General features: G+C 42.3%; 1 protein-coding gene across 4 annotated transcripts in view; it reads left to right on the top strand.

The window, feature by feature from the left end:
- The window catches only part of cfap92 (cilia and flagella associated protein 92 (putative)), a 123,777-nt gene extending 98,922 nt beyond the window's left edge, over positions 1-24,855 (top strand). For 3 of the 4 annotated variants that reach the window (XM_078413957.1, XM_078413955.1, XM_078413958.1), the window contains 7 exons: positions 1,695-1,889; positions 3,328-3,601; positions 5,541-5,705; positions 16,570-16,782; positions 19,530-19,674; positions 22,878-23,047; positions 23,818-23,979. In XM_078413957.1, the coding sequence (XP_078270083.1) occupies positions 1,695-1,889; positions 3,328-3,601; positions 5,541-5,705; positions 16,570-16,782; positions 19,530-19,674; positions 22,878-23,047; positions 23,818-23,856 (1,201 nt within the window). In that variant the 3' untranslated portion in view covers positions 23,857-23,979. Of the gene's footprint in view, positions 1-1,694; positions 1,890-3,327; positions 3,602-5,540; positions 5,706-16,569; positions 16,783-19,529; positions 19,675-22,877; positions 23,048-23,817; positions 23,980-24,730 lie in introns of those variants that run through there. The other variant, XM_078413956.1, reaches the window with a different exon arrangement.
- The last annotated feature ends 2,712 nt before the right edge of the window (positions 24,856-27,567 follow it).

The raw sequence follows: 27,567 nt of genomic DNA, 5'->3' as shown, positions 1-27,567 counted from the left end.
AGAAACATCTTTAGCAGTCAGCATGAGCAAGGACAGCATGTAAGATACTTTACGTAAACACTGATTTGACAAATATCAATTTGCTGGATAAACAGGCAATACGATCATTCTTGAACAAAACCACAAGACTCTTGCTGAATTAGCACACGTGATTGCTTGATAAACACTTGGATGTCATGTAAAACAGGATGTTGATTTGAGCATGGTGTTTTACCAAGTTCAGTTCCATTCCTATTATCCCATGCATAGATCAGGACATCAAAGAACACAAGGAACAGGCCGTTTGCAGAGCGAAAGGGTTAATTATTAACCCTGTAGTCCCCAAGGGAGCACAAGAATAAAGTGACCATGATATGAGAGAATCTAACATCGCCAATTGTGAACTTAATTTGAAATGAGGGTTTTCAAGTTGAAAAACTGAATCTGTAAAGAGCTGAGGGGGCAGGTTGCCTACGTGGGTATGGAAGCTGCATTAAAGGTCATGACAGTGGACTGGATGTGGGCAGCATTTAGAATGTAGAGAAAAACCTGTGATTTGCAACAAATATACATTTATTTTTAGAGTACTGAAAGCAGAGCAGGGATGGTGGTCCAACCAAGGATTACAGGAGAGATTAAGGGAAAATCTTGTATAGTTACCAGAAAATGCAGTTAGCCGGAGGTTTGCCACTGTTTTAGAATTCAGCAAATGGTGGCTAAGAAATTAATAAATGAAAATAGAAAGAATAAGCCATCAAGAACCATTAAAATAGATGGCAAGAGCTTCCAGAGATGTGTAAATAAGAAAAAGACTAGCGAGGGGAAATATAGATCCCTTGCATATGGAGGTGGGATTAGTTACAATGGGGAATGAGAGATATGACAGAGGAGTTAGACTAAGTACAAAATACAAACATCCTCCCAGTACACCAGCTAAGCAAGATGCCAATGCAAATGAAATACCGGAAATTAATGTTAATAAAAAGATACCACTCAAACTTAGTGAGTCTGGGATCTGATATATCCCATTGACATGTGTAGGATGGAACTGCAGATGCTGGTTTAAAGCAAAGATAGACACAAAAAGCTGGAGTAACTCAGTGGGTCAGACAGCATTCTAGAGAAAATGAATGGGTGACTTTTCAGGTTGAGACCCTTCTTCAGACTGAAGGTTTGAAAAAGGGTCTCGACCCGAAACGTCACCTATTCCTTTTCTCCAGAGATGCCGTCTGGCCCGCTGAGTTAATCCAGCTCTTTGTATCTATATCCCATTGACATAATGATCTACATCCTAGAGTTTTAGAGAGATGGCTGTGGGGATAGATGGATTCGGTCCATCAAATTAACTCTGCTATTCAATCATGGCTGATCTATCTCTCCCTCCTAACCCCATTCTCCTGCCTTCTCCCCATAACCTCTGACACCCATTTGCAACCAAAGTGAAGAGAAATCTCTCCCCTCGGCTGGTGAAGAATCACTGTGATTCTCTGATCAGGCTCAATCATTGATCACATTCGAAACAGATTGATGAGATTTTTTATGGATATTAAAGGAATTGACAGTATGGGAAAATGGTGTAAGATATCAATCACAATCTTGTTAGGTGGCAAAGATGGGCCAAATGGTCTTGTTCCAACTCCGATGTCTTATGACTCTCTTGAGGGAATTTTCAATTGTTAAATATTAATCTTTCTTCGTTTACTTATATTTTCCAGATCCATGGCTGAAGGAGAAAAAAGGGTTAAAGTTCTGTATAATTCCGACTTCAGTTTTGATCGGCGGTTATATTCAAATTTAGATGATAGACTTTATCACATGTACCTCCATGAGCCTTTAAGTGATATTGTGAAGCAACCTTTGTTATATGTCAGGGACATGGCTCCTCAGGACTGTGTTCAGGCATTGTACAGGTGAGACCTTCTGTTACAGGTACAATGAATTAATGAGGTGTTTGATGGAATGTTGTATTCTATGCACATTACTTATTCCAAAGACAATAACAGTGAACTAAATCAGCTCTCCGATATCCCTATCCATATATTCAAATTAAAGGTTGTGATTGATATTTTGTTAAATATAGAATTGAATAATATTTGTTTAGTCAGGGGGTGATGGGGAGAAAGAGTGGAGTTGAGAGGGAAAGATATACCAGCCATGATTGAATGGCAGAGTAATCTTGATGGGCCGAGTGGCCTCATATTGCCCTGAGAACCCATGAATGTATGATTAATAGTACTGAACTGTTAAAAAAATCTGGTATCAGAATTATTTAAAGAATCCAATCATAATATTTGGCAATATTTGGCAGCTGTTTATATCATCAATCACAAGTGTGTCTGACAGTATTGAGGGGATGACATCCGACATTTCCGTCACCGCCAATGTGATCTCAACACTAGTCACACCTTCCCATCTCCACACCTATCCGCCTTCCGCAGAGACTGCTCCCTCCGCAACTCGAAGATAAGCACAAAATGCTGGAGTAACTCAGCGGGACAGGCAGAATCTCTGGAGAGAAGGAATGGAGGATGTTTTGGGTCAGGACCCTTCTTCAGACTGATGTCAGGGGAGTGGGCGGGGCAGAGATAGAATGTAGTTGGAGACAGTAAGACTGGTGGGAGAACTGGGAGGGGGGAGGGGATGGAGAGAGTGGGAAAGCAAGGGCTATTTGAAGTTAAAGAAGCTAATGTTCATATCGCTGGGGTGTAAACTACCCAAGCGAAATATGAAATGCTGTTCTTCCAATTTGCGCTGGGCCTCACGCTGACAATGGAGGAGGCCCAGGACAGAAAGGTCAGACTGGGAGTGGGAGGGGGAGTTGAAGTGCTGAAGTACCAGGAGATCAGGCTGAGTGGAGGTGTTAAGCGAAACAATCTGCACTTGGTCTCGCCAATGTACAGACGTTGACACCTGGAACTGCGGATACAGTAGATGAGGTTGGAGGAGGTGCAGGTGAACCTCTGTCTCACCTGGAAAGACTGTCGGGGTCGATCCGAGGGGGGGAATAAAAGGACAGGTGTTGCATCTCCTGCGGTTGCAGGGGAAAATACTTGGGGAGAGGGTAGTTTGGGTGGGAAGGGACGAGTTGACCAGGGAGTTGACCAGGGAGAGGGTAGCTTGGTTGGGATAATATGACAATATAAAAAACATAAAATTTAATTTTTGCCTAAATTAGATACTACTAAAACCCTGACATGCTTTGATATTTCAGGGATGATGTATATCTTTTTTCTAAACTTGACTGTTATTTTTAAATTGAGATTTGTATTCCAGGATCTTTAGGGAACATGAATCACTTATTTCTCCGGTTAAATTATAACTTGTGTTTTTTTTTAAATTGTTTCTCAGACTTCAATACCTTTGCTTGGCTAAGAAGCTGAGGCAAGTGGTACAGAGTGACCTCTTCCCAACAGCAGCAATGATAACGGTTCTGAGCCGGGAGTTTGGCATCCCAGCCTCTGAAACTGATCCACATATCTTCAGTCACTTGCCAGCCATCCCAAGAGTACTGATTTCTAAAAATGCATTGTCAAAAAAGACTTACCATGCTCCACTTGACATTTACAATATGCAATATTTACAGAGCAAACTAAGTAAAAAAATCCTCACAAATCACATCCAGGTAAAAATAGTTTGATAAAAAGCATTTACATAGTGACTAAGAATGGTTATTTTAAAGGTTGAAAACTATTTCCCTACTTGATACGTCACTGTTATTGTGATATATAAAATGATATTAGATTTATTTCTGTTCTATGATATTATTCCTGGGGTTCAATCTGAGTTATGGACTTAACACATTAGCACTCATAATATGAGTGTTACTGTGATATGAATCATTGAATCATTGAATATGAATTGTCACAATATGGTTACAAAGGTATAATGGATTTCTACCATCAACTGTTCAAGCATTCTTGTTTGCAAATAATGCACCGATCTAATGTTGTCCACTACTGGTGACACGTGGATGCATGTCAGTCTTTTATAATGCGATAGTTGTTTTTCTAGGAGAGTTCATTATAGAAAATCACAATACAAGGACAATTGTGTCAATGAGGATAAAGGAAGTTTGGGGCTATAGAGTTTCAGAATCGTGGTAACAGAATTATTTTTCCTGCAACATATTTTTGTTGCGATAAAATACTTAAGGTTGTTTGATACATTGTTTGATATCGTACCATTCACAAGTGTGAATGGAAGTGATTGCTTGTCATTTTCAATAGCCGCTCCCAGTTAAAGTAGCAGCTGTGTACTTAAGATACAATGTGTCTGAATACTGTGGGGAGATTACAATTCAATTTTTTCAATGTCAATTTAAAATACTTTATTGGCATGATAAGATACATCATTATATTGCCAAAGTATAGAACATGACATACATATTTAAAATGCATGAATATAAAAACAAGTAAACAATGCATGGGTCAATATGCCCCTGTATGTATGTATGTATGTATATATATATATATTCACGCAATACATTTATAGCCTTTTATCAATTGCTACTCGTTCTTGCAGTTGTAAACAGTACAGCAAGGTAGCACGTTTAGCAGGTCGATATTAATTTCCTTGGTGTCAATTTATGTATGAGTGTATGTGTACATGTTGGTCATTCACTGTCTCTCAGGTTGTGGCATGCTGTTACGTATTGTGCGCCAAGATGTGCCGTATTTCCTTCACCAAGAATTATTCTTAGTTTTGATATATCGTCTAGTTCTTTAAAATCTGGTGTCGCCAGACTGAGTTTTTCGAAAATATATATTTCTTATTTTATCGAATTTTTTACATTTTAAGAGGAAGTGCACTTCTGTTTCAACCTCATCTGCCAAGCAGTGACCGCATATTCTATTTTCTCTTGGTTGCCAAGATTTCTTCTGTCTTCCTTTTTCAACTGCCAAATGATGGTCACTTAACCTGTACTTGGTGAGGGTCTGTCTCTGCTTTATATCTCTAACAATTGAGAGATAGTCTGCCAATTATAATCTCAATTTATAATTTGTAATTATAATGCCAATTTATAAACTCTCCCCCCCCCCCTCCACGCACACACTGTTTACATCGAAGACAGCTTTTTCTCTGCATGTCAATTTCTGAATACACTTTTAAGTGGTTCTCTTGTTCCTGATTGAAATTGTGTTATTCCAAGTCAGCCCACATATTGCAAATAGTGTTTCTTAATTAATAACTCATTATATACAATACATGCAATGCAAGTGTATGTTATGGCAGAACTATCTGTATTAAAGTCAAACAAAAAATGGGAAAAAATTAAATAAAACAACACTTTCCATTAGTTTGTAAAGAGGTAGTAGTTTAAGTGTAAAATAAATGACATTAAACTTATACCAATGTATCGAATGCTATAGATTTTCAGTAAGCGCTGATGGATTCTTAATATTTTGGGCTGCAAAAGTCTGAGAGTTCAATCCAGAACCATTCAAGGATGAATGATAGGTTTAATAGAAAAAAATAAAATACTTTCAAATGGAAATGTGCATCTGACATCTTTTTACAAAAGTAACTAAATTATTTGAGGACCAACCATTTTCTCTTTTCAGAATAACATTGATGCAGTGTATGAAGCCAGCATAAAGTTGGAGGAAATCAAACCAAGGTCAATAACGTTTGTGCCTCCTGAAGGGAGTGAGGTACACAACTACTCCATTCAGACCTTCAGCTCTTCGGTGAAGGCAAAGCAATTGTTGCGGGAGCAAATGGCTCAGGTATGGATTGACATGTTTGACATGGATTGACCCGTTTTCCATGTCACAGGCTGTTAATTCTCATTTGTCCAAAAGTATTTTTGACTTATAAAATAATGTTATTTGAAGAAGTGAAATGATTACCAATATTTGGAGTGCATGACAGTGGTGTAAACAGTGGTGCTGCTGCCAGGCAACTCCAGCAGCCCAAGTACAATGCTGATCTCTGGTGCTGTGTGGACTTTGCACATTTACCATGAAACCACATCAATCTTGTACTCAATGTCCTGATTGAAGAAGGCACGCAAACCACACACCTTCTTTACCACTCTATTGACCTGTGTTGCCACTTTCATGGAGCTGTGGACTTAGACCCCAATATCCTCCTGTACATCAATGATGTTAAAGGTCTTGCTATTAACAATATACTTCTCCATTACGCTTACATCTTACACTTGCTCGGATTAAACTCCATCTGCCATTTCTCTGGCCATTTTTGTAGCTGATTCACATCATCTACAAACTTACTAACCAACCCATTTACATTTATGGCCACACATATGTGCATATATATATGTCTATATACATGCACACATATATATATATATATATGTGTGTATGTATACATACATACATATATAAAACTGTGTATATATATCTGTGTATATGAATGTATGTGCGTGTGTATATATGTATGTGTTTATTTATTTATATATATATATATATATATATATTATAATATGGGAGGGGAAGAGTGAGGGTGAGAGGAGAAGCAGAGGAGAAAAGAGGAAGAGAGAAAGGGGAAGGGAGAGAAAGTGGGGAGCATCGTTGCTTGCCGTGTTCCCCTGTTGCAGGTTCGAGGAAGGTTGAGCCACTATGACAAACACGAGACCACTAGCACCACCCTGTGGCCAAGACTGGGCTGCCCGAAATCAGCTCTAGACAGCCAGCACCTCCACTGAGGCCAAGACTAAGTGGCTCTTCCTGTCCACACACAGAGTCAATGACTGAGCCACCAGAATAACCCAGCATGCTCAGTTAACTCAGGATAAACCAGAGACTGCCGGAGCCTCCTCTGGAGGCAAGGGTGAACTGCAGGGAGAAGCCGGAGATCAACCTGCCTCCCCTTCCGAGACCAGGACTGAGCTGCAGGGATGAGCCCGAGATCCCAATTGCGATCGCACATACTGTACACCCACATGGCGAGAGACAGTGCTCCAATCTGGTCCTGGACTCTCTTACCACTGTAAATAAAATATTGCATGTGCGTTCACCTGACTGTATCAGTGTAGTCACTGCAGAACCTGGTGTTATCCCTGATGCCACAACACATATGTAGATGGCAGACACAAAATGCTGGAGTAAATCAGTGGACAGGCAGCATCTCTGGAGAGAAGGAATGGGTGATGTTTCGGGTCGAGACCCTTTTTCAGACTGACCCGCTGAGTTACTCCAGCATTTTGTGTCTACCTTTGATTTAAACAAGCATCTGCAGGTTTTTATTTCCTACATACATGTAGATGGGTTGGTTAGTCGGTGCAGATGATCTATGTGGTACTCCTCGGGACCTCCAGCCAGAGTCACACCCATCCACCACAACCCACATCTTCTGTGGGAAAGTCAGTTCTGAATCCAAGCAACCAAATCATCGGGAAATCCCGTTCATCTCAATTTTCTGGATCATCCTCCCTTGAGATACTTTATCAAACGCCTTACTAAAATCCATGTGGACAATATCCACTGCCCCCGCCTCCATCAATCACCTTCATCACCTCCTCAAAAAAACTGGATAGAGTGGATGTGGAGAGGATGTTTCCACTAGTGGGAGAGTCTAGGACCAGAGGTCAAAGCCTCAGAATTAAAGGACGTTCCTTGAGGAAGGAGATGAGGAGGAATTTCTTTACTCAGAGGTGGTGAATCTGTGGAATTCTTTGCCACAGAAGGCTGTGGAGACCATCAATGGATATTTTCAAGGCAGAGACACAGTAGATAGATTCTTGATTAATATGGGTGTCAGGGATTATGGGGAGAAAGCAGGAGAATGAGGTTAAGAGGGGAAGATAGGTCAGCTATGATTGAATGGCAGAGTAGACTTGATGGGCCGAATGGCCTAATTCTGCTCTCATCACTTATGAACTCTTTCAAGTTTTGCCAGGCCTAAAACCAAGCCGAGTCCAAGTTGGGCCATTTTCTTCCAAATGAGAGTAAACCGCATCCCAAAGAATCCCCTCCATTAGATGCTCACTGGCCTGTACTTTTTGAATTATACTTCCTTTCTTAAACAAAGGAACAATATCGGCTATAGACACAAAATGCTGGACTAACTCAGCAGGACAGGCAGCATCTATGGAGGAAAGGAATGGGTGACGTTTCAGGTCGAGACCCTTCCTGATCAACATCGGCTGCTCATTCTCCGGGATCTCCCCTGCGGCTAGAGAAGACAGAAAGAGCTTCTTCACGGTCCCAATGATCCACTCTCGTGCCTCTCTCAATAACCAGTGATAGATCCCATCAGGCCCCGAGGATTCACCCATCTTCATGCTCTGCAAGAGCTCCAATACCACCTCCTCCTTGATCTAAAACTACCCCAGCCGATTAATATTCCCAGCACTGATCTCATGGACTTCCATGTGCTTCCCCTCGGTGAATATTTTACATTAGATTTCAATAATATATCCTATTATCTCCTATCACAAAGATTCGGTTTTAAGAATGTGTTATATATTTAATTTAGAGGGGGAAGATTTATTGTGCAATTGAGGCCTGTGTTATTATATCATATCATATCATATATATACAGCCGGAAACAAGCCTTTTCGGCCCTCCAAGTCCGTGCCGCCCAGCGATCCCCGTACATTAACACTATCCTACACCCACTAGGGACAATTTTTACATTTACCCAGCCAATTAACCTACATACCTGTACGTCTTTGGAGTGTGGGAGGAAACCGAAGATCTCGGAGAAAACCCACGCAGGTCACGGGGAGAACGTACAAACTCCTTACAGTGCAGCACCCGTAGTCAGGATCGAACCCGAGTCTCCGGCGCTGCATTCGCTGTAAAGCAGCAACTCTACCGCTGCGCTACCGTGCCGCCCTTATTGTTATCTTGGTAACCAGAATTGATCCATTGACGCAATGTAACTAAAACCACAAGTACTTAAAGTGGTCTAGTATAGACAATAGGTGCAGGAGTAGGTCATTCAGCCCTTCGAGCCAGTACCGCCATTCAATGTGATCATGGCTAATCATTCGCAATCAGTACCCCATTCCTGCCTTCTGCCCATACCCCCTGACTCCGCTATCCTTAAGAGCTCTATCTAGCTCTCTCTTGAAAGCATCCAGAGAATTGGCCTCCACTGCCTTCTGAGGCAGAGAATTCCACAGATTTACAACTCTGACTGAAAAAGTTTTTCCTCATCTCCGTTCTAAATGGCCTACCCCTTATTTTTAAACTGTGGCCCCTCGTTCTGGACTTCCCCAACATTGGGAACATGTCTCATGCCTCTAGTGTGTCCAATCCCTTAATAATCTTATATGTTTCAATAAGATCCCCTCTCATTCTTCTAAATTCAGTGCATACAAGCCTAGTCGCTCCAGTCTTTTAACATACGACAGTCCCGCCATTCCGGGAATTAACCTAGTGAACCTACACTGCACTCTCTCAATAGCAAGAATGTCCTTCCTCAAATTTGGAGACCAAAACTGCATACAGTACTCCAGGTGCAGTCTCACTAGGGCCCTGTACAACTGCAGAAGGACCTCTTTGCTCCTATACTCAACTCCTCTTGTCATAAAGGACAACATGCCATTAGCTTTCTTCACTGCCTGCTGTACCTGCATGCTTACTTTAAGTGAGTGATGAACAAGGACACCCAGATCTCTTTGTACTTCCCATTTCCTAACTTGACACCATTCAGATAATAATCTGCCTTCCTGTTCTAACCACCAAAGTGGATTAACTCACATTTATCCACATTAAACTGCATCTGCCATGCATCTGCCCACTCGCACAACCTGTCCAAGTCACCCTGCATCCTCATAGCATCCTCCTCACAGTTCACACTGCCACCCACCCAGCTTTGTATCATCTGCAAATTTGCTAATGTTACTTTTAATCCCTTCATTTAAGTCATTAATGAATATTGTAAATAGCTGTGGTCCCAGCATCGAGCCTTGCGGTACCCCACTAGTCACTGCCTGCCATTCTGAAAGGGACCCATTAATCCCTACTCTTTGTTTCCTGTCTGCCAACCAATTTTCTATCCATGCAGTACCCTACCCCCAACACCATGTGCTCTAATTTTGCCCACTGATCTCCTATGTGGGACCTTATCAAAGGCTTTCTGAAAGTCCAGGTACACTACATCCACTGGCTCTCCCATGTCCATTTTCCTAGTTACATCCTCAAAAAATTCCAGAAGATTAGTCAAGCATGATTTCCCCTTCGCAAATCCATGCTGACTCGGAACGATCCTGTTACTGCTTTCCAAATGTTCCGCAATTTCTTCTTTTATAATTGACTCCAGCATCTCCCCAACTCTGATGTTAGACTAACTGGTCTATAATTTCCCGTTTTCTCTCTCCCTCCTTTCTTAAAAAATGGGATAACATTAGCTACCCTCCAATCCACAGGAACTGATCCTGGATCGATAGATCATTGGAAAATGATCACCAATGCGTCCACACAATTTCTAGAGCCAATTCTTTAAGTACCCTGGGATGCAGACCATCAGGTCCTGGGGATTTATCAGCCTTCAGTCCCATCAGGCTACCCAACAGCATTTCCTGCCTAATACGAGTTTCCTTCAGTTCCTCTATCACCCTAGGACCTCTGTCCATAGAAACATAGAACATAGAAAATAGGTGCAGGAGTAGGCCATTCGGCCCTTCGAGCCTGCACCACCATTCAATATGATCATGGCTGATCATCCAGCTCAGTAGCCTGTACCTGCCTTCTCTCCATACCCCCTGATCCCTTTAGCAAAAAGGGCCACATCTAACTCCCTCTTAAATATAGCCAATGAACTGGCCTCAACTACCTTCTGTGGCAGAGAATTCCACAGACTCACCACTCTCTGTGTGAAGAAATGTTTTCTCATCTCGGTCCTAAAAGATTTCCCCCTTATCCTTAAGCTGTGACCCCTGGTTCTGGACTCCCCCAACATCGGGAACAATCTTCCCGCATCTAGCCTCTCCAACCTCTTAAGAATTTTATATGTTTCTATAAGATCCCCCCTCAGTCTTCTAAATTCCAGCGAGTACAAGCCCAGTCTATCCAGTCTTTCCTCATATGCAAGTCCCGCCATCCCAGGGATTAATCTGGTGAACCTTCTCTGTACTCCCTCCAAGGCAAGAACGTCTTTCCTCAGGTTAGGAGACCAAAACTGCACACAATACTCCAGGTGCGGTCCACTAGTACATCTGGGAGATTGTTTGTGTCTTCCTTAGTGAAGACAGATCAACTCGTCTGCCTTGTTCCCCATAGTAAATTCACCTGCTTCAGTCTTCAAGGGACCCACATTTGTCTTAACTATTTGTTTTCCCTCTTCACATGCCTAAAGAAGCTTTTACTATCCTCCTTTATATTCTTGGCTAGCTTACCTTCGTACCTCATCTTTTTTTCCCATACTGCCTTTTTAGTTACCTTCTGTTGCTCTTTAAAAGAGTCCCAATCCTCTAGCTTCCCGCTCATATTTGCTATGTTATACTTCTTCTCTTTTATTCTTATACTGTCCTTGACTTCCCTTGTCTGCCAGGGTCACCTCTTACTCCCCTTAGAATCTTTCTTCCTTTTTGGAATGAACTGATCCTGCACCTTTTGGATTATTCCCAGAAATACCTGCCATTGTTGTTCCACCTGCTAGTGTCTCTTTCCAGACAACTTTGGCCAGCTCCTCCCTCATGCCTCCAAAGTCCCCCATGCTCAACTGCAATACTGACACTTCCGATTTTCCCTTCTCCCTGTCAAATTGTAAATTAAAACTATCATATTATGATCACTACCTCCTAATGGCTCTTTAACCTTGAGTTCCCTTTGAGTTCCCAAATCTGGTTCATTATACAACACTAAATCCAGAATTGCCTTCTCCCTGGTCGGCTCCAGTACAAGCTGCTCTAAGAATCCATCTTGAGGCACTCCACAAACTCCCTTTCTTGGGGTCCATTTCCAAGCTGATTTTCCCAGTCTACCTGCATGTTGAAATCTCCCATGACCACCGTAACATTACATTTGCGACATGCCAATTTTAACTCTTGATTCAACTTGCACCCTATATCCAGGCTACTGTTTGGGAGCCTGTAGATAACTCCCATTAGGGCCTTTTTACCCTTACAATTCCTCAGTTCTGTCCATAATGATTCTACATCTCCCGATTCTATGTCACCCCTTGCAAGGGAGTGAATATCATTCCTTACCAACAGAGCGACCCAACCCCCTCTGCCCACCTGTCTGTCTTTTCGATAGGTCGTATACCACTGAATATTCAAATACAACACTTTAACGTATTCACCTCCCTTCTCACACCGGTCACTATTGCCCCTGACCTTACTCTCCTATCCCTTCTCGAATGTTCCTTCCCATTAATTTGGGAGTCTTTTGCAATTTTTCCTGTATTTGAATCCCCTTAACTCCATCTCCATATTCCCAATTTGTCAACCCCTCCCTCCCCCCCCACTACTTAGTTTAAAGCCACACTTGTAGCACTAGCAAACCTGCCTACTAGAGCGTTGTTCCCCCTGCTGTTAAGGTGTAACCCGTCCCTTTTGTACAGGTCACTCCTACCCCAGAAGAGGTCCCAGCGGTCTATAAATCTAAATCCCTGCACCAGCCCCACAGCCATACATTCATATCCCCTATCTCCCTGTTCCTGCCCTCACTAGCATGAGGTACAGGAAGCAATCCAGAGATAACCACCCTTGACGTCCTGCTTTTCAGTCTTCTTCTTAACTCTCTAAACTCACTTTGCAGAACCTCCTTCCACTTCTTCCCGACATCGTTCGTGCCCACGTACACAACTACATCTGGCTGTTCACCTTCCCTCTCCAGGATGGTCTGAAGTCAGTCTGTGACAACTGTAACCCTGGCACCAGGGAGGCAACAGACCATCCTGAAGTCTCACCTGCCGCCACAGAATCTCCTGTCCGCACCTCAGACAATGGAGTCACCCACTACTATGGCTCTGCCCGACATCGGTCTCCCCAGTCGAGTCTCCTTGCCTGGATTGGAGCCACCGACATGTCCGCCGCTCGGACTGGAAGCGTCTTCTGCCCCGACAGCTCCCAAGACGGTGTACCTGTTTTCATTAGGCACAGCCACCTGCTCTCCATGTTTACTCCCAGTCACCCACCTTCTCTCGTCCTGCATCCTTGGTGTGACAACCTTACCATAGGTCCTGTCCAGGAAGCTCTTGGTGTCCTGGGTGGCCCTGAGGTCATCCAGCTGCTTCTCCAGTTCCCCAACACGGTCACTCAGGAGCTGCACCTGGACACAATTCCTGCAGATGTAGTCTCCAGAAGCTCCATCGGTGTCCCTGACGGCCCACATCCTGCAGGAAGCACACTGCACCAACCTACCTGCCTGCCATTTCCTCAGCGGTCAAAAAAATCACGTTTCAAATCAGGTGTAGCCTCCTCGCCAAAGACTCTTGAGCCAAAGACTCTTGAGCCAAAGACTTGCACTTTACTCACAGGGCACTTCCCTCAACAAGGCCACTCTCTGACAGGCTGCTCCCCTTGAGCAAGCCTTGCTTATATTAGCTGTTAAATTGACTAATTGGCCAATTTACCAATCTTCTAATTTAATTGCTCAGCCAATCCCCGTACTCACTCCTAACCTGCCTTCCTCTGATGAGCTTGAAGGTATGTGCTTCTCCCAACCTTCACTCAAAGACTACAAACCTGCCTTTTGCACTCTTTTTCAACCTACTTTGCCTGTGACGGTTGGCGGACAATGTGTAAGGTACCATGGTGATATAGTGTAGCAGCCGGAGTTCTGGACCATGAATTGGAATCACATTGTCAGGTGGAAAATTGCAATTCTAGTAAATAAGTAAGTATGCTTGTAATTTTTTAAACAAGCCAGTCTCTAGACAGTTAAAATATGTAGGAAGGAACTTCAGATGCTGGTTTACACCAAAGATAAGACACAAAATGCTGGAGTAACTCAGCAGGACAGGCAGCAACTCTGGAGAGAAGTTACTCCAGCATTTTATGTCTATCTTCTCTACACAGTTAGCCTTGAAACCACTTTTTGTTGTAGACTCGCATGCAGTTCACCAATATCTTATATGGAAGAAAATCTATCACCCTTACCTAACCTTATCTGTTGAAAGTTCTGGACTCAACTGTGTAGTTCATTGTAGACTCAAAATGCTGGAGTAACTCATCAGGACAGGCAGCATCTCTGGAGAGAGGCATGGGTGATGTTTTGGGTCAAACAGATTTTGTGTCCATCTTCTGCTGTTCCTTCCTACAAGTGTAGTTTATTCTTCATGGGCTCCTCAGTTCTGGAGCAGTCAGGCAAGATAATAAACGTCAGCATTGCCAGTGTCATCTACATAGGTGAATGAATGAGTTTCAGTAAAAAATGCCTCGTCTTCTGACCCTGAAGGTCTAAAATCTAACAGAAAATGGCCTGACCTTCCATCTGACATTATGTATGATCAAGCACCCCATCTCATGAATGTGCTTATTAGAGACAACAAGCCAGCAAGGACAGAGCACTTTTTTCTCCTTTGAATGAATGTTAATAGTATAAACCTTTTACAGAATGCTAAATAAATAAAGTTGATTATCAAACAGCAGATTTTAAACCTGTTGCAAGACGTGGGAAAATTACAATTGCACACATAAAGTTTGTTTTTTAGGGCTAAATATTGCTATGATATTAATAAAAACTAATTTAGACCTGAAGCAGTGAGTTTAGTTTAGTTTAGAAATACAGCATGGAAACGGGCTCTTCGACCCCGAGCCCAAGATTGATCACCCATTCACACAATTTCTATACTATTCCATTTCTCATCCAGGCCCCACACACTAGAGGCAATTTACAGAGGATAATTAATCCACCAACCCACATGCCTTTGGGTTGTGGGAGGACACTGGAGTGGCAGGAGGAAACCCATGCCGTCCCAAGGAGAACGGAAGCAATAAAGCACAACATTTTAAGCATTTTAACAATTGCACTCATTTCCCCAGATTCCAGCAGGGTGCACTGTGAAAAGACTGAGAAAGTGTTGACAACAACCTCAGGATTTCCATGTTTCCACCATGCACACGCTAAACTCCTGAACTCATTGTTAGTTTTGTTGATGCAGTGATATGGAACATTCATCCACAATACAACTACAAAACTTCAGCCAGGAAAAAAAAGGCTGTATTTTTGGGGACCAAATGTGGCAATATATGAAGATTTTAGAAAACATATAATTTTTCCAGTCTACACGTTATCTTTCATAACTATGCTCCAGTCAGTTTATAGTAAGCAGAAGCAAAGTTTCAAATGATGTTAACAAAAGTAAAACTCATAGGATTTAAAGCAACTAATGAGATGATTTTTCTCTCTGTACTGCCCCACTTTTCCATGAGTGGAGGGTAGGAGGTGTAATTTATATAAGAAACATAGATAAATGTGAGGTTATCCACTTTGGTGGTAAAAACAAGGAGGCAGATTATTATCTCAATGGTGTCAGGTTAGGTAAGGGGGAAGTGCAGCGAGACCTGGGTGTCCTTGAACTCCAGTCACTGAAAGTTGGCGTGCAGGTACAGCAGGCAGTGAAGAAAGCTAATGGCATGTTGGCCTTCAGAATGAGAGGATTTCAGTATAGGAGTAAAGAGGTTCTTCTGCAGTTGTATAGGGCCCTGGTAAGACCACATCTGGAGTATTGTGTACAGTTTTGGTCTCCTAATTTGAGGAAGGACATCCTTGTAATTGAGGCAGTGCAGCGTAGGTTCGCGAGATTGATCCCTGGGATGGCGGGACTGCCATATGAGGAAAGATTGAAAAGACTAGGTTTGTATTCACTGGAGTTTAGAAGGATGAAAAGGGATCTTATAGCGACACATAAAATTATAAAAGGACTGGACAAGCTAGATGCAGGAAAAATGTTCCCAATGTTGGGGGATTCCAGAACCAGAGGCCATTTAAAACAGAGGTGAGAAGGAACTTTTTCACCCAGAGTGTGTGAATTTGTGGAATTCTCTGCCACAGGGGGCAGTGGAGGCCAAATCACTGGATGAATTTAAGAGAGAATTATTTAGAGCTCTGGGGGCTAGTGGAATCAAAGGATTATGGGGAGAAGTTGGACACGGGTTACTGATTGTGGATGATCACGATGAATGGCGGTGCTAGCTCAAAGGGCCGAATGGCCTCCTCCCGCACCTATTTTCTATGTTTCTAAGTTACCTGGACATGCCACCCAAGGCCCAAGGTGCAATTTTTGAGCACCACTTATTTTGACCATTTGCGCTCCAATCCAAATGTTGGATTTAAGACTTCCAGACAATTTTAGAACACATATAAGAGGAATGGTTTGGGGTATCTTTGGGGTGGTATGCCCTTATCATGTATCTATATACTGTAAATGGCTCAATTGTAATCATGTATTGTATTTCTGCCGACTGGATAGCAGGCAACCAAAAGCTTTTTACAGTTCCTCGGTACACGGGACAATAAGCTAAACTGAACTGAACTTTCTATTGGTGCAGGAAAAAAAACTGCAGATGCCGGTTTAAATCGAAGATAGAGACAAAATGGTGGAGTAACTCAGCGGGTCTGGCAGCATCTCGGGAGAGATGGGTGACATTTTGGGTTGAGTCCACCTTTACATTGGTGCAAACGACAAAGCAATAAATGCACATTTTTATTTGCTGCTTCTTCCTGACAGAAGCCAAATCAGAGGTTCACGTACAGTCAAATGTTCTTGTCGGGAACAGTGGCTCCTGTGGACATTATCAATGAGGAAAAGAAGGCAAGGAGAAGATCAAAGAAAGCTTGGCTAACCTTTGATGGATTCCAAATTCCGGGATTCAAAGGCAGCTTGGAGGCAAATGAGCATCCACACAAGCCCGATGAGGCACGGATAGATGAACTTAAAAAGGTATCATCATTGCTTGAATATTTAAGTAATTTGCTTTTCAGAACGTGAGTAATTTGTTGCACATAAAGATTATATATATCTAATATCTACTAGACCAAGTGGACCCATTGGGCCCTAACCTCTCCTGCATTGGTGTAGCACCCTTTCCTCTCTCCCCTCCCTCTCTCCCCCTCCCTCCCTCCCCTCCCCCCCCCCCCCACTCCATCCCCCTCAACCTCCCTTATCACTCCTCCCCTCCCTACATCCCCCTCCCTCCGTCCCCCCTCCCTCTCACTAGGGCCTCCTCTATATCCTGCAGCTCTGCTCTTGATTCCCCTCTCGCCATTTGTAACAAGGATAGAGTCCCCCTTGTCCTCAATTTCCACCCCATCAGCCAGCGTAGACAACAAATAATCCTCCAACATTACCTCCAACGGGATCCCACTACTGGCCACATCTTCCCATCTCATCCCCTTTCTGCTTTCCGCAGAGACCGTTCCCTCCGCAACTCCCTGGTCCACTAGTCCCTTCCCACCCCAGGTACTTTCCCCTACAACCGCAGGAGATGTAACACCTGTCCCTTTACCTCCTCCCTCGACTCCATCCAAGGACCCAAACAGTCTTTCCAGGTGAGGCAGTTCACCTGCACCTCCTCCAATCTCATCTATTGTATCCGCTGTTCCAGATGTCAACTTCTCTACATCGGCGAGACCAATCGTAGGCTCGGTGATCGTTTCGCTCAACACCTTTGCTCAGTCCGCCTTAATCAACCTGATCTCCCGGTGGCTCAGCACTTCAACTCCCCCTCCCACTCTGACCTTTCTGTCCCCCTCCATTGTCATAGTGAGGCCCACCACAAGTTGGTGGAACAGCACCTCATATTTCGTTTGGGCAGTTTACACCCCAGCGGTATGAACATTAGCTTCTTTAACTTCAAATAGCCCTTGCTTTCCCACTCTCTCCATCCCCTCCCCCTTCCCAGTTCTCCCACCAGTCTTACTGTCTCCGACTACATTCTATCTCTGTCCCGCCCACCGCCCTGACATCAGTCTGAAGAAGGGTCCTGACCCGAAACATCATCCATTCCTTCTCTCCAGACTTCTCTAACTTTAGATAGCTCCTCTGTCCCTCTTTCCCAGTTCTCCCAGTCTTCCTGTCTCCTACTGCATCCTTTCTTTGTCCCGCCCTCTCCCCTGACATCAATCTGAAGGGTCTCAACCTGAAACGTCACCCATTCCTTCTCTCCTGAGATGCTGCCTGACCCGCTGAGTTACTCCAGCTTTTTGTGATCCCAACTCCTATGCTCAATACCTTGACTGATGTAGGCCAATGCGCCACTTTCTAGGAACTATGTCCCTGCACTCCTTGATCCCTCTGCTCAACAACACTTCCTAGGGCCCTGCAATTCACTGTGAAGGTCCTGCGCTGGTTTTAACCAACAGTAAAGGCTGTCAAAGCCTTCAAAAAGACCATTGAATCTACCATTTACACTGTTCAGGGGCACCCTGCCTATCGCCATATTAATACTGCAGCTTGCCTTCATCATCTCTGATCTGGGCTTGGTATATGAATCAAAGATTGACACAAAAAGCTGGAGTAACTCAGCGTGACAGGCAGCATTTCTGGAAAGAAGGAATGGGTGACATTTCGGGTCGAGATCCTTCTCTGCAGTTCTTCTTTACATATTTGGTATCCGAATCAGTGGAAATCTGAATTGGCTCGACCAGTGAGCTACATTGGAGCATCCACTTGGTGCCCCCCTAGCTCACTGACTTAACGGGATTAATGAGGAGGTATTCAACTTTGGTGGCAAAAACAAGGAGGCAGATTATTATCTCAATGGTCACAAACGATTAGGTAAAGGGGAAGTGCAACGAGACCATCGTGTCCTTGTATGCCAGACACTGAAAGTAAGCATGCAGGTACAGCAGGCAGTGAAGAAAGCTAATGGCATGTTGGCCTTCATAACGAGAGGATGAGTATAGGAGCAAGGAGGTCCTTCTGCAGTTGTATAGGGCCCTGGTGAGACCACATCTGGAGTATTGTGTGCAGTTTTGGTCTCCTAATTTGAGGAAGGACGTCCTTGCTATTGAGGCAGTGCAGCGTAGGTTTATGAGGTTAATCCCTGGGATGGGGGGACTGTCATATGAGGAAAGATTGGAAAGACTGGGTTTGTATTCACTGCAGTTCAGATGGATGAGAGAGGGGATCTTATAGAGACGTATAAAATTATAAAAGGACTGGACAAGCTAGATGCAGGAAAAATGTTCCCAATGTTGGGCGAGTCCAGAACCAGGGGGCCAGAGTCTAAGAATAAAGGGGAGGCCATTTAAAACTGAGGTGAGAAAAAACTTTTTCACCCAGAGAGTTGTGAATTTGTGGAATTCTCTGCCACAGAAGGCAGTGGAGGCAATTCACTGGATGAATTTAAAAAAGAGTTTGATGGAGCTCTCGGGGCTAGCGGAATCAAGGGATATGGGGAGAAGGCAGGCACAGGTTACTGATTGTGGATGATTAAGCCATGATCACAATGAATGGCGGTGCTGGCTCGAAGGGCCAAATGGCCTCCTCCTGCACCTTTTTTCTATGTTTGTAACATAGTCCTTGGGCTTCCAAACTGGTAGAAAATCTAGTTTGTCCCTCACTTCACAGATGTATGACATGGGTCTTCCACTCATGGAGTTGATTTATGCAACACCATTCCTCACGGACTCTTTCATAGATCTCTGTTTGTTGGGCATGTAAAAACTCTCCAATTTTTCTTCTAGCCTTGGAAGGAAAATATTCTCCATGGTAACCTAAATGCACCACTCAAACAGCGAGGGAGTTGGAAATGGAATGAAAGGCACAAGGATTTTGAACTCTACAAGAAAGTGAGTTATGAGCCGGTGCCAACCAGTATTCTCCAGGCAGGTATGCATTTTACTGATGAGTAATAAAAGATACTGAATTTTACTTCAGAGTTGGCAGAGTCAAGAGAGAATATTTAACAGGACTTGAGGGCCTGAGCAATAGGGAGAGGTTGAGCAGGCAAGGACTCTATTCCTTGGAGCGCAGGGGAACGAGGGATGATCTTATAGAGCTGAACAAAAGCATGAGAGGAACAGATCGGGTAGTCTCTTGCCCAGCATAGGGGAATCAAGAACCAGAGGACAAATGTTTAAGGTGAGGCAGGAAAGATTTAATAGGGACCTGAGGGGTATCTTTTTGACACAAAGGGCGGTGGGTGTATGGAACGAGCTGCTGGAGGAAGTAGTTGAGGCAGGTGCTATTGTAACATTTGGACAGGAATATGGATAGCACAGGTTTAGAGGGATATGGGTCAAACGCAGGCTGCTGGGACTACTGTAGGTGGGACATGATGGTCGGTGACGGCAAGTTTCTTGTCAAAGAGCATGTTTCCATGCTGTATGACTCTATAATATATTTCTGTTTCGACAATGTAAAGGAATATAAAAAGACAAGCATTTTCTTTAATGGCTTAAAATTAACTTGGGGTCTGAGTGAACAAATAGTTAATACCACTGACGTACCACATTATAATTTGGCAGAGATCCTGATCCATTTATTAAAAATGAGGTACTCCTTTTTAATTTGTAGACAGGATTTTGGACAGGCACCAAGGCGGCACCACTCAAACACACTTCATTGGAGTAAGGCATTTCAGGAAGGTAGAAGGTCATAAAATTGCAAGTCTTTGGTGTTGATTTTCAGTGTGCTGCCCAGTCATTAAATTACATTGGATATCAGTTATTTGACAAATGGAAACAACATATTTTCCTTTGACCATGAGAATAAGAGTAGCCTCTTTAGTCTGATTGTAAACAATCTACACTTTGTACTGAAACGTACTTGAACATGCTCACCTCTGCACACTAATCATCCAGCTCATACCCATCTTAAGGCCTCCATTCTGTGACCATTCCATGCGGCAGGTCAGACAATGAGTGGCAATCCAGCCTCTTGGGAATGTCACCGACATAAATACACAGCGAAATAAACAAACAAAAACTATCAATAAATCAAAAGGGATAACACCAAGTGAAGCTGGTGTAATGCTGAGAGGCCAGAGGTATATTCATCTCCTTGATTCAAGAAGTCATTGAATACCCTGGACTTGATGATGAATCCAGGGTGAGATCAAGTGGGCCCAAGTCCATATGAATGCAGTGATCTTCCCTGTGCCACCCATGGCTTAATTTCCTTTTATGCTCTTGTTTAGCAGATTCCATTAGCCCCATTGGAAATTAATTAATTAAGTAGAGATCTATTGCTTTTTGAGGAAGAGCAACAACATCTCTTTATATTCTAACATTACAATTACAACAACTAATTGTATTCACCTCATGGTTTTTTTTCCTGATCATATCTGTGGACATGAAGCCATTAAGATGCAGGATGTGGGCTGAAGATCGACACAAAATGCTGGAGTAAATGCAGGACAGACAGAATCTCTGGAGAGAAGGAATAGGATGTGGGCTGTCTGGCTCCTTGCTTATAGCTTGTCCCTGTGAAGTGGCTGTTTGTTCAAAGATGAGGCAGCCAGTAAGTTGCTCAAATGGTTCAACCGGGTGATGGGTTCAGTGCACGGGTTTCTGAGAGTGCTAGCTGGCTTTTGTTTCTGCTCAAGGTATTCATAACTGGAATCTGAATGGTGGGGACATAAATACTTGCCCCAGGATAGCAACCCAGTGGCCATTTTTCCTTTATTTTCATTAATTCAATGTAACAACATAATTTAGAGGTCTGTGCTTCAATAGATCTGATGCAGACAATAATAATAATTCATTGATACTAATACATTAAGACATTCAGACTAAAGTCTGAAGAACCCGAAACATCACCAATTCCTTCTCTCCAGAGAAGCTGCCAGTCCTGCAGTTATTCCAGCATTTTGTGTCTACCTTCAATTTAAACCAGCATCTGTAGTTCCTTCCTACTTTAATACTAAGATAATAGAGCACTTCATCCTAAAATATTTTGGCATAATGGGTGCAGTGAGATTGCAGGGAAGAGCTGGTGGTCTGGGTATTGCTTTGATGGTAGGAAGCAGAGGGCGATGGGAGAAGGCTCGTTTTCATTCTGGATGCCTATGACTTTGGGTGTGCTACAAGGATTGGTGCTGGGCCCATTGTTCTCATTTATAAGGCTAAGCAAAATCATAGCAGCATCTTGATTAGCCGAATAAGTGGGCTGGTGAATGGCAAATATGCACTGTTGCATTTTGAGAAAGCAGTGTGGGACTTACATGGCAAATGGTAAGGCCCTGGGGAGTGTTGCACAAATGAAGGATATAGGGAAACAAGTGCATAGTTCCCTGGAAGTGTTGTTTCAGGTAGACAGGGTGGTTAAGAAGGCATTTAGCATGCTGGCCTTCACATAGGGCACTGAGAAGCTGGGATGTTCTGTTATAGTTGTGCAAGACATTGGTGAGGCCACACTTAGGATTTTTTGTGTACATTATTGATTATTCTACTATAGGAAAGATGTAATTAAACGGTAAAGAGCATAAAGATTTACGAGTGTGGAGGTGTGGCACCCCAGAGACTGAGCTATCGGGAAGTTGGCCAAGCTCAGGGTTTATCCTGTGATGTACAGGAAACAAGGGTTTTCTTACGGAGGTGTATAATATGAGGGGCATAGTTACAATGAATGCACAGTATTTTTCTTAGGGAAGGGAAATCAAAAACTAGAGGACATATATTTAAGGTGAGAGGGGAAGGATTTTAAAGGGACCTCTGGGCAACTTCTTCAGATAGAGGTTGGTGGGTATATGAAACAAGATGCCACAGAAAGCGGTTGAGTGAGGTCGAATAAGAATATTTAACAGACATCTGGACACATTTGAATGAATGAATGACAATAATTAAAAGACATCTAGACATGTATGTGAATAGGAAAGGTTTAGAGGGATATGGGCCAAACCTGGGCAAATGGGACTCGCTTAGAAAGACATCCTGGTCAGCATGGACAAATTGGGCCGAGTTGGTAAAGAATGTTTAATATGACTGTGTGGGATACTGAGCCAAACAAACCAGTCTTTACAATTTAACATTTCATGTAAGTGAAGTGTTTTTCAAAAATGTAATTTTTCTACTTAAACATTTTAATTTTAGATGATACTTTTAGAGCCGAACAACTTAAAAGCATTTACAAGAAATCTAAGGAGTGGCGCAAACCTTACAGAGATAGCACAGACTCTAAGTTATCACTAACTCTGCTAGAATCTGAGACAGAGCTGGACAGATGTATGACAGTCTGTCTGAATCCAGCAATTTTTCAAAAGGTACTGTCCTCGGGTATTTTCAAGAACTTGTCTGGTAATTTGTTCACACCCAAAATGTGCCGTCCTTTGTACATCCTGCTGTGTTACCTTTTTGTTACATAAGTGATTCACTTTCGGATCAGTCATAGAGTGTGGAAACAGGCCCTTTGGCCCACTTGCCCACACCAACATGTCCCATTTACACTCATCCCACTTGCCTGCGTTTGGCCCATATCCCTCTAAATTTGTCCTATCCACGTACCTGTCCAATTGCTTCTTCAACTGTTTGACATCTACATCATGTATTCACATACATGTCAAGACATTTTGCTCCTTAGTTCCTGAAACTCCTCCAGTGATACACTTGATCCCAGCTGCCTATACCTGTTCCATGCCTCCTTCTTACTCTTGACCAATGCTCTATGATCATTACATAGACCTGCACACAAAATCTGGACATTGACAAATTAGATGGTGAACTCTGAGAAAATACTGTAACGTTTATCGAATATTTCACTATAAATGTAATGCTATGATGTTTTTCACAGAACAAATGCTTAATTTGTTCAAATACTACTCTTTACATTGAGCACCGTGTTCATAACTAGTTAAGTAACAACCAGCAACAGTCATAGAATACATGTTATCTTTGAAATTAAAGTACCAATAATGCAGCTCATGGCATTTGAGTGGCTTTAGCAATGCTTGAAAGCTAGTGAATTCCTGAAATTGACCTCTGAAAAAATGTAAGGAAATGTAAACATTTACACATTTGGCTGGTTCTACTGTAGGAACTTAGCAGGCCAGGCGGCATGAGTGGAGGGAAATAGATGGTCCATATTTCCTCCAGAGGTCTGGATCATGCAGGTGTTCGCTACATCAATCCAGACCAACCAAGTTGCAGATCTGAGCTCCTCGCCTGGGCTAGATTGATACTTCGACACAAAATTGAAGGAATGGTTATGTTACTAAATTGTTCAAGAGTGAAGACTATTTAAATGACATATGTGCTGAAAATGGAATGATAAAATTCTTACTTCCAAAATAATTACAAGAGATGGATTAGTTTTAAGCATAAATGGAAAATGTTACTAACATACTTCTTCCATGACATGGAGCATAAGTAGTTTGCTGACCTTAGTCATGATGGTCTTAATCATTTTCTTTATCTAGATTATTGGTGCTTTGGCACAATTGATTTGGCAACATATGAATTATTGATTCCGCCATAATGAACCACTTAATATGTGAACTAATCCAATTTATTTAATTGTTCATTATTACACAACCTCAACCTACTCTGCACTCCTAACTGGAAGAGGACCTGACCAAGTATTCCCCCAAACCTACTTCAACAGAAAAACATATATCAATTCTGAGCTGTGACGGTGGGAGTCTCCTCAACACTGAAAGGAGAAATGATTATGTACTAGAAATCAGACACCAATTGTTCATTTGCCATCACTGTATTGCAGACTAATAGTGGTTCCAGATGCAGAGCTAACACACATTTACCTACCAAGCCTTGTTATATCTAACAAATACCTGTTTTATATGCTACATTAAGGCTTCATTGTGTAATTCTGCAAATAGCTAACCCCCCAATCTTCAATCCTTCAATCCTTCGGAAATCTGAAATGTTAACAATGTCATAAATTAGTTTCAATCTCAAATTAAAGCTGTTTTGCATTTTTCCCTTTGCAGAAACTGCAGTGAGCATTCCACACATTGGAAAGCTTAATCGACTAAATGAGGAAATGTCGAAGAGCTCTACCTTTAAAAAAATATGCCACCAGATACCCAGTTAACTGATTCATTGTTTGACAATACTTGTACTTTTGTTGTTCAAACTAATGTGGTCCATGTTAACTGGCTAAACACTCAGATATTCCTATCATAAATACATTGTTTTAATCTGTAATTTGACGAAACTACTGAATGATACTGTATAATCAATTCAACTGCATGTACAAATACAAAGTTATTAATTATTTAGTAAATCATCTTTTTATTAGGAATCAAGCAGTTTTGTTTTATTGCCAAGTGGCAATGCCCAGATTAAGTTACAAGTTTTAAAAACTAAAGCTATAGCTATTTCCTAAAACATGTGGGCAAGTGGATGTGAGCAAATATCTTATCCAACACTTGTGCAATTTTCTTAATGTTGTCATCAAGGTTTCCAGGGGAACCTAATAAAGACAAAGAAAAATCAATGTATTAGGAAAAAATAAATAGTTGATCATTAGTTTTTAAATAGATTATTAAAGAGTGTTGAGTGGGATAATTTAAGTTCGTAGTGCAGCATGATCTAGTACACAGCAAAATAGATTATGGATAATCTTTTTACATAAACTCTTCCTCGTCTGTTACACATTACAAGTCAAAGGATGATTAAGAAAAAGTATTTCACTGTCTTTAATGAATAGTAATTTTTCCAATCCCAACTATCCACATTACACTCAAACATACAACTTCAAATTGAAATTAAGATTAATTAAAACATCATATTGCCACTTTATGCTTAAAATATTGATGACATTTTGTACACTACTTTATGCTTAAAATATTGATGACAATTAGTACACTAATTTGTCAATTTGATAAAGATCGCAATTGCAAGATAAATAAAGACAGATGTGGTTATGTCGCCAGAAATTTTAAATTGTTTAAAACAATTGTTTAAATGTTTTTTGTCACTGTGACCAAATCCAGGAATATATTCCATGTTTACACTTTACACATATGTGCCAAATTTGAGCTTTTTTCTTCCAATCAAAGTTAATCTTAGTACATTGATTTACCACTGATCACTTTTTTTTTACAAGGGCCAGATTGTCAGGAAGCCTTCTGATATGACAGTGGATGTTCACAGATTTTCAATGTAGTGTTGCTACGGTCGGCATTTATTTCTTGCATCTTGTTGACAAAAAGTGCACATCATTCTCAAACAGTGTTTTAAAAGTAAAGATATATTCAAAATGCTCAGTAGAGTGCTAAATTTCTCAGCAAAGCAATGATGCCAATTTAACCGAGTGACTTTCCATTAACAGTCAACAGAGCTTTATTTGTCATTCGGTACCGAGGTACCGAACGAAATTACATAGCAGTCACACAAAAAAAAAAAGAACACAAGACACATGACCCCAACACAAACGTCCATCACAGTGACTCCAAACACCCCCTCACTGTGATGGAGGCAACAAAACTTCCACTCTCTTCCCCACGCCCACGGACAGACAGCTCGTCCCCGACCGACCCGCACAGTCCCCGCAAGGGGATGGAAGTCCCCGCGGCCGAGCCGCACCGGCCGCTGAAACGTCTCGCGGCAGAGCCGGGCGATGGAAGGCCCCGCGGCCGAGCCGTGCGCAGCTAAGTCCCGCGGCCGAGCCTCGCCGGGCGATGTTAGGTCCCGCGGCCGAGCCGCACCGGGCGATGGAAGGCCCTGCGGCCGAGCCGCACCGGGCACTGTTAAGACCAGCGGCCGAGCCGCACCGGGCGGTGTTAGGTCCCGCGGCCGAGCCGCACCGGGCGATGGAAGGCCCCGCGGCCGAGCTGCACCGGGCACTGTTAAGTCCAGCGGCTTTTAACTCATTGACAGAGAGAATTAGATCATGCTTTTGGGGAGCTGGCAGGGATAGGTACTATCTCCTGTGTTGCAAAACGTAATTATTCAATAATTATTCTTGTGCTCTGGGAATAATGCTTAAGGAATATTTCCTCCCAAAATACTTTCCTACTTTTGATTAACTTTCCCTAGTCTTTGTCTATTGATTTGAATTTTTAAAAAATCCTGTTGTGAAGAAGATGCCCTTTAGTAAACTGCCCCTTTCCAAAGTATATTGCTAGACAGCAACATTTGTAATTTCAACTGAACAGCTCAAGGTCTGCTTTATGCATTCCTTAGGAGCATTTACTATTCTTGAAAATACTTACTTTTCTGTAGTTTCATCAAAGGGTAATTATTCTGGCAAGCAAAATCTGATGATAGAAAGAGAACATCAGGGAAACTGTTCAGAAAATCATGTCAAACCAAAGAGGAAACAGACGTAGGCTGTCTGTCTCCTCTACAGCTCCTGAAAAATGCATTAATTCATGCTACTGTACATGGGAAAAAGTACGCAATTAGGCAAATACTAAAATTAACCGCAATAGCCATTTCAAATTAAGTTAATAATAGTTCAGAAACTATATCCTTGTGTTCCATAAATGTTACTGAAAAGATGGAAATCATTTTTGAAGAAAGTGAAAGTAAAATTCTGTTATGAAGATTATGTAATTTTCCTACAGCTAAATAGTTCAGATTTGTGTTAGCATCAATTCACCAGATTAAATGCAATTTCTTTAAATGAAAATTGGATTTTATATTCAATTTCAGGCTCCAGTTTGAGGAATGGCCCCAACCCGAAATGTCATCTGTCTATTCCTTCCAAAGTTGCTGACCACCCCGCTGAGTTCCCCTAACACTTTGTGTTTTGCTAAAAATTCTAGCATCTGCAGTTCGTTGCTTCTTCAATGTCCTCAGTTATTCAAGAGTGTTTTAT

The sequence above is a fragment of the Rhinoraja longicauda genome, chromosome 17, assembly GCF_053455715.1.
Source record: "Rhinoraja longicauda isolate Sanriku21f chromosome 17, sRhiLon1.1, whole genome shotgun sequence".
Classification (NCBI taxonomy): Eukaryota; Metazoa; Chordata; class Chondrichthyes; order Rajiformes; family Arhynchobatidae; genus Rhinoraja; species Rhinoraja longicauda.
Note: the sequence above shows the minus strand (reverse complement) of the source record. Positions and strands in the feature narration are given on the sequence as shown.